Genomic DNA, 12,059 nt, shown 5'->3' on the forward strand with positions numbered 1-12,059 from the left:
GGATACGTGCTAAATAGAAATAAGAACATATTTCATCCAAAATTTCAACTAGAAGGACTACTTTGGCAACTAAAATGGAGTAGTCAGTGATTTGAACTTATCAGGGAAATGGAGAAGGCAATGAGGTCTTTATAAAGTATTTGCTGCCATATATTACTACCATATCACCCAACTGCACCTTCTTCATTTGGAATCTAGACAAAGGCTCTGCATTTGTAGCAAAGCCTTTACAGTCTCTCTTCTGTAGAAATAATTTCATTTAAAAAAAAAGTAAGTAACGGCTTAAATTAAAAAAAATATATATATTCTTTTTCCTAATAATTAATTCTTTCAGTGTTCCTAGCAACCACATTAACCACCTTGATTTCTATTAGTATTCATGAGGAGGCCATGTGTAACTTCTTTAGTGGTCTTTTGATAGTTGAAGCTGAATAAATGTGCACTTATTATAATTAGTTTTGGTAGCACTTTATAGCCCTTTCTGAATCTTCCATTTAATACAATATGAAGCATTATATTTTTGTAGCATCTGTAACCTTTGAAGCTCAAAGCGACTGATAAACATTACAAGAGGAGATATCAAGCATATTGCAGTGAAATGACTTGCTAAGGACACAAAGCAAACCATGTGGCAAGGGTGACGACAAAATCCAGAAAGTCTGGCTTCTGGATTGTACAGAAAAATCCACTTTCTGTACAAAATCAAAATTAGCATATGTTAGTACTTAGCTATATAGTTTTGACAGTCTTTTCTATGACCACAGGGATTGTCTACACCATTCTTTGCAGACAGAACTGAGTTTTCTATACTCATATTCAGAGGCAGCTGACAAACCAGAAACTACATAATTATGTTATCTTGTTGATGAGCCAATGAATCCACCAGGGAAGCTGCTAATGCAAGTTCCCAGATTTTGGACAAAAGCTGGTTCTTGTATAGCTGGCTTGGAGCATGGGTAAAGTGGCCTCAGATCAGTCTGAAAAGGGTCATATAGATACACCTGACAAACGTGGCGAGCAATTTTGGGAAATTATCTTCCAGTCAGCTGGCATCTTCAGCCAACTAAAATTCAAAAGCATGATCATGGACCAAATTACTTAAGACTAAGCAGGTAAATTCCTGGCTCCAGAGAAGTTAGGATTTCATCCTGTGAATTTATCATAAGAGCAGAAATAACACCCTTAGCGTTCAGTCTAGAATGATTCAGAGCCAGCAAGATATGCAATTTCCACGCAGAGATAATACTCAACAGTTTGCACTGTCTGGACTAAGTTAGCCCACAGATGCATCCATTAAACCTTTTGGAAGTTGATGAAGCAGGGGGAGGGATGAGTTTCACTTACATGGAATATAATGTCACTAACAAAACATCAGACAGCTCCAGGTGCACTGCAAAGCCAAATACCATCATACACATAAGCCATCATACACATATCATATATACAGCCAGAGAGGAGATGGAAAACAGAAGTACCTTGAAGGTTAACACCTTGAATTTTTCATAGTCAATAGCAGCAGAATTTTCCACTATTATTGTAACCTGAGCTTCATTCAGGACAGTTTGGGGAACAACTCGGAAGATGCCACCAGGTCCAACAAGACGGAGGTTGAATTTCGCATTGGCTCCCTGTGAGGAAAAACAGATATTGCATTGTTTAAAGTGACCATTGCATTTCTTACAGCTTACATAGGCTCTGTTTCTTCAGGCTGTATAAAATGTGAGTCTTGCTGCTTAAAGCCCTCCATTCTCCACCCCCTGGGTAAGAGAGAGCTAAGAAGCTTAGTTATATAATCTCTCCAGCTCTGGTCACAAGACAGACATGGCTTTTCTTAAAATAGATTGACAAGCTTGGTTATTCTCTCAATCATAATGGAAAAACCCTGCAGCAGGACTGGCTAAGAGACTGACTGTTGTCGCGAAGAGTCTTGGGCTTCATGCCTCGCGCTGCAGGCTAGGAGCAGCTGAAAAACAGAAAAACCACATGCACATCAACAGACACGTCATACCTGCCTCCTCCTGATTTCTGCCAGGGAAAGACAACTGAACTGCCAAAGCAAGACAGTGGACTTCTCAAAAACCCAGACTGTGGCCTAACCGCTCACAGCCTAGAATGACTCAGAGCCACCAAGATGTACAGTTTCAAAACAGACAGAGATGATACTCAACAGTTTGCACTGACCAGATTAACTAGCCCAGAGTTACAGCCACTAAAACTTATGGAAGTTCATCAACCTAGGAGGAGAGCAGAGCTCCACCTATGCAAATTATAATGAGACATACACATTAGAGAGCTCCAGGTGAAGTGAGAAGCCAAATCCCACCATACAGATAAATCTTCTAGTCAGAGAGGAGCAGGAAAGCAGCTGTACCTAGAAAGTTAACACTGTCTGCATGCGATCCGGGAATAGCGAGCTAGAGCCAGAAGGCCAGGCAATTTTTTAAACCATACTGGAGCATGGAAGGGAAATGGCAAAAGGGGATTCACTTATCACTGTCTTAACAGGGGAGGAGGGAATACGAGCTGACCCCACTTGATCAGCTCTCTCAGTTCACCAATTTCCCAATGTCACAGTTACACTACGACAACCAGCTCCATTCGCTGACTGGTCGATGCCACGTTCTCCCCTAGGAGGAATCTTTAAATGAAGAATTTCCAGAATTTCAGACAGGATAACTTTCACTTTCAGCTGTATCCCTGGAGGCCTTGTTATGAGCAGTTATTGCTTCTACCCTAGCCCACGTCAAGGGGAAAAGCATTCAGCTGCAGTCCCCCAAGGGAACCAGAATGATCCTGGATTCAAGTTCAGTGGTTTGGGTTGCTTGGGAATACAAACCCCCACAGCTAAACAGGAGACCACAGGCTCCCTTTTGCAAGGCAGCAAAGCCAAACACACAAGTAAAGCCAGTGCTGCTGGACTGTGGAGAATAGTGCTGATGGGGAAGGTTGACCCTCCGACCACAGTAAATCCTCTGCGCTGTACATGACTGTGGGGACAGTGGCACTGGGGCGGAGACAACCACCCGCCCCAAAGGCTGACAGGGATGTCAACCGAACCCAGATCTGCTCAGAGCAAGCCATGTTGCATGACTCCCAGGGGACAATCACAGGACACAGGGATGATGGAAGGGCACAGCAGCACTGAGCCCTAAGCAGTGGTCTGTCAGATGAGGAGGGTTTGAGAAGTTTTTGTGAGATATTCTTGCAAATAAAGATTGTATTTCCACCTGACTGCAGGCCCTAAGACAGGCTATTCCCACAGCTTCCTCCCTACCAGCACCATCCATTCATCCAAAGGAAGAAGCACCAAAGATTCTGATGAAAACAGATACATGATTAATTTCCTTCCCTATTTAGTCAACCATAACTTTCTATACCTTAAAACAAAACCAACCCAATTCCCCTACAGTGATGTGTGTCACTGTATTAGGAAGCTTCTTTAGAAATCTATGCAGAATATTCAGCAGTGTTTTCTGCTTATTTTACTACCTAACTTGCAGCCTGAATATTTTGTCAGCCTTTATATAATACATATACATTTTGTCTCTAAACGGAAGACAAGGCAGCAGAGATGGGGTTTGTTTCTTTCCTTCTGCAGCAACAGCCCCTGTGACAACAGTGGGATAGACATAGCGCTGCTTTGAAAGCAGTCATTTATCTGCTTGCTGCAGAGCAGCAGGAGGGAGGGGGAAGAAGCTGGTGGGTTTGATAGAATACAACAATACAGTCAAAACAGCACAATACTGAGTACAGTTATATAAGAGCACTCCTTCCAATAGTAATACAGTTCTCGGATGCATTAAGCTTTCTCCTGTCACTCCCTAACCTCAGGCTAACTCAGATGGATGCCATTCATACAGTATTTAGCCTAGGGATCCCTATAGCAACCATCACCATAGTATCTACGGGCCTCACAGGTCAGTTAGGTAGCAGGCTGAGATGAATGGAGTCCTCTACTCTTTTCTTTTATCTGGTTAGAGTTAGTTCTCCTCCGGCATAATTTTAAGATTACTTAAAAATATCACTCCGGTGGGAATTATTTATCAAAGCATGGACTACAGACTCTGGCTGTAAAATAAGAGCCAGAAGGATAGTATCTTGTAATAAAGACAATGTAAGGGTACAGACTATATTTCTTCCAGAGGGGCCCAAGGAGATACAGACAGCAATTGCACTTGAAGTTACTAAAGTGTTTGGAAGACCTAAATAAATGTTCAAAGATAGTAAGTTCTCAGACATTACACTGACAACTACTGAATACAGCCAACAGAAAGGGGAGGTAGATAAGGACTGTTGAACTTTAGCGGCCACAAGAGCTGGACTGCAGGTTTAGGACCACTCTTCTCATGGGCTATCACGACAGCATAAACAACAGCACATGCCAGACTAAATATGTTTTTGAGTCCATACTATCCATGGTAATGGATCTCACAACTACTTACTCTGTCAGCTGTTTGGGAGTTCAGGTGAAACAGCTGGGTTCCTAAAGTGACATTTGACAATCTGACAGCTGCTTCCTGTCTTTGGAGAAAATAGGGCAGGAAACTGAAAGTCCCCGTAGTTCCCACTTACCTGATCTGAATCATTGACTGTAATCTTCAGTCCCCTCAAGATTTCACCCTCAGGGGGGTGCTCATACATGGTCAGTTCAAATTGGTTCTGGGGACCATTTTCTCCGTAGAACGTTGGTGGATGGTTGTTGAGGTCGACCACCCGTATAGTCACTGTGGCAAAAGCATACACTGAGATGTCACCTTCTTGACTGACTTCTGATGCCTGCAGAGGGAAGAAGAGAAAGAGAGAAAAACGATGAGAGAATTTTCCCTTCTTACTTAGCTCTTCCCTCAGTTCCATGTTCAGGTATTGTTCTGCATGCACAAATCACTCTAACACACCAGCTTTGTACACAAACAGCCTTACATTTGTCTAGAATCTCAGTACATTTTCCCCTGAAGTTTATGATGATTAGAAGATTTTGGTAATAAACAGTCCCAACAAAGCTCTGATGAGAAAACTCTCCCGACTTTATGAGCTTAGTACTTCATCCTAGGTGAAAACAGTTCTCTTCAGATAATCTAATATTGATAAAATAATTGTGGGCCAAAAATATTGCCAGAATAAAAAAGGAAGAGGAATTTTAAATTTGCTGAAGTACCGCAGGTAGCTGATTTACCCATTCCTGAAAGGACAGCAGCGTTAAAACACTGTGAGGAAAACTGTACTTATGGGAAAATACTTGAAACAGAAAATGACAATTTTTGTTGAGATCTACTCTCCGATTTACAATTCTGCTTTGCTGTCTAGATACTGTTTGGACAGACAAGCAAACTTTGTTGGCACTTATCTGAGCTGAACAATCAAATCTGCCTAAGTTTCAACAATCCCAACACACAACCTGGTTCACTGGATTGAACCTAAGATCTTTCTTCTATCAGGACAGAAACTCTGACTTGTGTTTGCATCAGGTATTCATAACAGAAGCCTTTGTGCTCAAAGTGCTCAAAACCAAAGACAATAGACACCTAAATATCTCTGATGAGCCAAATTCAATTGTTTAAAGGATATCAGGTTTACAGCAATGCTAAATTCAGTTCCACATATCATTTTCTGTCCTGTAACTGAGGCACCTGTTGGGACCCACACTGGGTAGTACGACACCTGTTTGGTTCCTCAGGGAGGTTTGGTAGCCTGCACTGAGCTCTGGGTTGCCACAGCTGTACTCGGAGGTCAGCAGAGCCTGACTAATCCTGTATCTGTGAAGCACTAGCAGGCTGTAGGAAACCAGAGAGATCAGGGAAAGAAACGGCGCCTGAGTTTAAGTCAGACCACAGGCACCTTACGTTCTCCCAGTTCAGCAACCTACTTGAGCCCACCAGTGAGCAAGTGCCCTGGGGATGCTCCACTGGCTCTAGCAGTGAGCCAGGCCACAAAGCTGTCTTCAGACAACTCAGTCCTTACCTGGGCAAACTCTCATGGTTGTAATGTGCATTTGCCTGAGGAAAACTAATACAATTTTCACTATTTAACTCTGCATTTTTAAACTCTTGGCCTTTAGAAACTGCTTAAAATAATGTAGCATTATTAACTCATCAAGGTGTAAGCACGTCTTTTTATGTGGTTCATCTACGCTTCAGGAGTGGATATTAATATAATAGCATGATCTACCCCAACCCTGTTACTACTCATAGATTTAACAGTCACCTATCTCAGCACATAGAGACTAGAAGTCATTGATTCCCAGTACAGCAACAAAATTTTAAAACACAGAGCACATTTATGTACAGACATATAGGATTTTGATCCTCTAGACTCAGGGATGAAATTATGACAAGACAACTTCATTTGAAAGAAGAAATTGGAGACATTCTAAATATCCCAGAAAACAAAAGCAGCTTGTTCTGACTTACTTATACTAGCTGGCAGTCTGCTCAAATACAGGAGGTAGCTCTTAAAATAAGCATGATATAAATTGAGTTATTTCAGATAACCATGACTACTCACGGTATTTAAGACCATCAGCTTTCAAGTGGCCACAAAACATACCTGAACTTTTAGTTCATACACTTCTTTCTTAAGCTGATTTGGGCTTTTTATAACAGAAATGGCTCCAGTTGTATTGCTGATTTCAAAAGAACCTTCACTTCCTGCAATAAAACCAAGATGCTCTGATTACATGCCTTCCCTTGTGTCTTGAAAAGTCATAAGCAATCAAACATACACTTCATTAAGCATATCTATGTCTATATAGGTGTCTATTAGCAGATCTGCAGCCGTTTTTCAAAAATGAGGCATTTCTGTGCTTGGTCATGGTATGCTGAATGTGCAAAGGAAGGGCAACTGGGCTTTCCTCCACAAGTAATGGTTTGGGGGAGCCCTGGCCTTACAGGCAGCTGCCCTCGCTTTCCTCTCCCCCAGCGTGGCCATGTTCCCTTAAACCTCTGAAGCTGGGTGTGCAAATTTGGTATTCATTTCCATTTTGCTGTCTTCTTTATGCACTGGTTCAGATAAAAATAGACATTCCTCATTTTAATTAGCAAATGCCTAATTAAGTCTCTGAGAAAACAAGAACATTTCTCTCACTAATATCAGCTAAGGTGAGAAGTCTGACAGTCTATTTGAAAGAAACATAGTCACTCTTTCTGCAGGCAGCATCTCTGGAGGCCTTAGAAATTCAGTTGTTAATAAACTCTCAGCCTCCTGCTAGGCTGTCCTGAACGAAAAGGGCTTTTGGAGGATCTGCGGTGAGACACACGCTTCATGCATCGAGGCCGAGTCTGCTCCGCAGCGTCTGCTGACGCTGGTCCCCCCGCCTGACTTCCAAAAATTTGTGCAGAAAATCAGTCACAGGGCTGCGGCAGCTTTCAGAGAGGCAGGAGCGTCTCAGCACGATGCCGGCACCCACCTCACCTCGGCTGCCAACAGCAGACGGTGCCTCGGGAGCTCGGGGCGCCTGCCCTGCTCTGCGCAGGCACACCGCCTCGGCTCAGAGCTTGCCCGCAGCCCACGTGCGTGGCACAGCCTGCTGTTGAAAGTAAAAGAAAGGAAAGGGAAACCCTTAAAACGAAGGAGATCAGTCCTTCAGAAATAAAGGATGATGGCATGAAAGCCTAGCCATTTTTCTTTATCTCAACTTCAGCGATAATTACTAAACCATCCGGTATTGTCCCCTTTTGCTAATACCTGCAATAACTGCAACTTCATTAAAGTACACTAGACACAATGCTGAATAGATATTGACTCATGTGGTAGTCAATTATTAAGATACATCGGCCTGGAAAGTACATCCTGACTGAGAAAAAGCTGAAGTCAATAGTGGTTTCAAGCTACAATACTTCATGTTATTGTCTAATTATCACACGGAAATTGGTAACTCAGAGTATGTAGCATTATGTGTCTTCCCTAGGACAGCATGTTCAGAGGATTAAAGTATTTTCTAAAACAATCCCTTGCTCCCCAGCATCAAAAATGCTTATAAAGAATAAATACTTCCATATCTGTTATTAGTATTTTCTTGCCCTTTGCAACCCAGCCTGCAAGTATTGAAATAACGGCTTGTCACGACTAAGGCCAGGGTCTGCAGAGCAGAGGCAGAAATCTGCTACAATCGTCTCTTCCTTATCTGATTCTTCCCTATCTATTTCTTCAGCACCCTGTGTACTAATGCATATTCACTTTCTCTCCTTTCCACTTTCATTTCCTGCTAACAAAATCCTGTGTTAATGGGCACAAGGAAAACCCACTCCCAAGAAGTCACATTTTATGCCATTCATATCATCCCCTTCCATCTTTCACTCTTTCCAAACCCCTTCCCTCCTCTAGCCCATTTTTCCTCATAGCCCCTTTCTGTTCCACCTCCATTTTCTTTGGAAATCTACTATCTCTTCTCATTAACCCTATTTCCCTTTGACGTTTTCCCTGTTTCATTTGCCTCCATTTATTCTCTTCCTCAATTTCCTTCCTTGTCTAGCATCTTCTACCCCACTTTTTTGTTTCTACTTCTCATTCTCCATCTTTCTTTCCATCTACTCCTCTGCAACCTTTTTTCTCAATGTTTCTGCCTTCCTTTTACCCTCTCCTTCCCCTGCATCAGGGGAGAAGGCACCTTGGCATGAGTCCCATCCCAAGTAAAGGTAAAATCTGAATGACAGCCTTCTCCATCCTCTCTAGACCTCGCTGTTTAGATAAGGTAACAGTGAAGAACTTCCTGCAAAGCTCTGCAACTACAACTCAAATTTCTCTTACTGAATTTTAGACTCTCTCGTACCTGGGAGTTGGGGTGCACAGTTGCCACTGAAGTCTCGTTTTGGAGAAAGAGAGAACCAAACAAAACTGCTAAACTCAACGTTGTATCTTGAGCTAAGTTGTTGACTTCACCAGTTAATGAGTCATCAATTCAACTAAGCCTCACATTTATGCTATTAAAAGATGTGCTAAAGACAACCTCAGAATAGCTGATGGAAAACATTAATCTTCTGATAACATCTCTCAGTGCAGTGGACAGCCAGTCTCTCTTCACTGATAAATATCACTACTTCCAAGAAACAAGAGGTTTGACCATTTAGCCACTTTAATCACAATATTAATAAAAATATCCCTCTAAATACCATGTCTGGATCTCTTAGTGCAGTCTTTTGTTTTTAAATTAAATGATAGAGATGCTCAGTGACAGCAGATGCATCTCTCTTTACATTTTCTAAAATGACAAGCAGGCTACTGATGCTTAACAAATAAGCAACATTAACAGTTCCAAGATGAACAGCATACCTCCATGAAGCAGATACTAAAACGCAGTGAATCGTAGCTTGGCTGTTTTCTGGTAGACAGGGCCCTGGAGTTGTTTCAGGCACCTGACACTATTTCATGAGAGTTTGCCTCAGCTTTATTAAACTCCAGTACATTCCATCCTAATTTAAAGTCACATCTAGTTTCGACTCCCCTTCGGATTTCAGGGGAGCCAAGTCCACTCACCGTTCACGATGCAGTAATGAATACTGTTAGGCTTTCCTCTGTCTCCATCAAGAGCAACAACAGTAAGTACCTCGGAGCCCTGGGGAGAAATGGGGAATTGCAGTCTGTGAGTAAGATCAAAGCGCAACGAAATTGCCACCGCGCATTAATAAATTTAACTTCAGTAAGGTGTGGGGGGAAGAGTGGGTACTTCTGCTCTGGCTGCAGGGGGAAGGCAGCAAGAGCCCCTGACTCTGAGCCAGAAAAATCAGCGCTTGGCTTTGCAAGGCAGGCGGTTTGGCTCCTGGAGTTGGATACACTCCCAACAAGGAGGGTCTGGTGCCTTCTGGCCTCCACTTTTCTCTTTCTCCCCATCAGACTTGTGTTCTGGTGCTGAGCTAGTTTCTCCAGCTGTGGCAGCAGGCTCAGGTTAACGGCATCATATTTTGTACACAGATGCTGCCTATGCCTATACGCTCCGTTATGCCTCACTGGAAAGCAGAATTGATGATTAGACAATTCCTGCCAGGGAAGAAGGCTGGTTATCTGGCAATTAAATCAGGCAAGTCCCTGTTGCCCAGCTTGGGAGACAGGGATGGGGCTCTCTTGGGGTTGCTGGATTTTTTTCTGAGATTCTTCAGTGAATTTTTCCTGTCTTTGCACAGGAGCCCACCAAAGCCAAGTCAGCCCCTGAACTGACTAGCACTAGGAGGTGTCCTAATAATTAACTGGTACGTAGCGGGGTGCGCTCGTGAAATCACTTGCAGCTACTCCTTGAGTCAACGCTGCGTCGTCCCTACGCTGCTAATTTTAGTTGCTTTCAGCGGCGTCGCAGCCCACGTGCTGTAACTCCTTACAAAGCGAGAACGTCGCTGCTGCCACGCGCTCCCCGAGGAGCCGCGGCGTAGCCCACGCTCCCCAGCCGCCACCAGCGCGATGCCGCCATCCGCGCAGCAGGCAGGAGCAACCTGCTTCGAGGCGCCGGGCTCAGCCGCCCCCAGCGAGCCGCGGGCTCCCGGCGGCACCTTTGCCTGCGAACAGGCTGCGCTGGTTTGCAGCTTGCCCAGCTCCCGGCTGCTCTCGCCTTTCCTCCCCGCGCAGCTTCGGCAAGCCGCTGGCGGATAACGCTGCCCTGCTCCCCACGGACACCGTGGCTGCCGCCACAAAACCCAGCCCCCAGACCCGCTGCCATGGCACCCTCCGTCCCCAGGGACGGCCAGCGGCGGGGTGCAAGGCAGCAGCGGCCACAGGAACCTGGCGCAAGCCATGGATTTGGAGAGAGGGTTGTGAGAAAGTGATCTGTGACCTGAGGTTTAGCTTGGTTCACTGCCAAGACAGAAGCATTTACAAAACAGAGGTGAACAGAGGTTTCCACCCAAAAGCCCAGCAAGCTGGGTCATGGACCCCTCTAAATTTTAACTAGAAATGCCACTACTATTTCTCCTATTTTCAGACTGGTGTTTCATTCACTCAACAGTGGGATCTCCCTTTCCTTAGGAAAGAGAGAAACAATCCCCTTTTCTTCAGGCTTGTCTTGCAAGGCCTCCTCTCTCTTCCCACTGGTAGCGAAGCCTCTGAACCAGGCCCTGAATTTCCTCCCGGAGGCGTTCTTTGCAACACCACGCAGACGCGTGCGGGAAAGGGCTCGGCGGGCTCCGGACTCGCAGCGTGCCTGGCGGCCACACAATGCGCGAGGGAGCAGGCACCTGCCGAGAGTGTCATCAGGTCATTTTTGTCCTACCCAATTACGCTGAGACAGACAGACAGCAAGAGCAAGCCAGGGATCACAGAGCAATTCACCCCACACAACACTTGGGGCATAAAATTACAATGGAAATTACGATGGCTTAACCGTCCTTAAAATCTCGCCTGTCTGTCTTTCTGTGCAGGTAACAAGGCTATGGGCCACACGCACAGAACTTGCGGGCTGGAGATCCCTTGCTCACGTGACTACTCCCATCGACTCCGACGGACGATTCACAGGGCGAGGGAGCTCACCGACGTGGCAGTGAGCTGCACGGCTAAGGCCTCTTTGAACTAACACCTTACTGGTTTGGGCCACAAATAAGAGGGACCTTTGAAGTAATCATCAGTTGATCACAAACGGCAACAAGTAACACTTTCATGAAAATCCCCGCATGAATTTTCCAAACAGCAGGAACATTCCGTTAGAGTAAGTGGAAGTACAGAGTTGTATTTATTATCATTTATACTGGAAGCTGCATTAAAATGTGCCTACCTGACAAAATCCAGTACTGTCCCTCTGAAGGTGACAGGGTACTTGTAAATACTGACCTTGGTTAGAAATATTCATTTGGAGAACAACTCCATCATGGAGAAAAGAAGCAAGTTTATGAGATTAATGCTGAATGTGTAAATAACACTAAAATCAGCTTATGCATCTCTGTGTGGACTTCATTCTAACAGCTGAGCCCACACTGGGAAGGACTGGTTCATGCTTCCATCACTATAATATCGCAATGGTGCAAGTTACGAGCTCAGGCTGGATGCATTAATATCTACTGACTTCTGATTTCCTTGGTAAACACTAACTCCTGTGTGCACCTGGCAGTTACTTCGAGATCTATACGTAACTTTGCAGAGTAAATCAG

At 44.3% G+C, this 12,059-nt stretch overlaps 1 protein-coding gene across 1 annotated transcript in view; it reads right to left on the reverse strand.

The window, feature by feature from the left end:
• CDHR1 (cadherin related family member 1) overlaps window positions 1-12,059 on the reverse strand; it is a 46,544-nt gene that overhangs the window by 17,852 nt on the left and 16,633 nt on the right. Inside the window, exons 8-11 of the mRNA XM_067299826.1 lie at window positions 9,469-9,547; window positions 6,544-6,644; window positions 4,573-4,776; window positions 1,476-1,628 (exon numbers count right to left, since the gene is read on the reverse strand). Of these exons, the coding sequence (XP_067155927.1) occupies window positions 1,476-1,628; window positions 4,573-4,776; window positions 6,544-6,644; window positions 9,469-9,547 (537 nt within the window). The remainder of the gene's footprint in view (window positions 1-1,475; window positions 1,629-4,572; window positions 4,777-6,543; window positions 6,645-9,468; window positions 9,548-12,059) is intronic.

The sequence above is a fragment of the Apteryx mantelli genome, chromosome 7 (assembly GCF_036417845.1).
Source record: "Apteryx mantelli isolate bAptMan1 chromosome 7, bAptMan1.hap1, whole genome shotgun sequence".
NCBI classification, from domain to species: Eukaryota; Metazoa; Chordata; class Aves; order Apterygiformes; family Apterygidae; genus Apteryx; species Apteryx mantelli.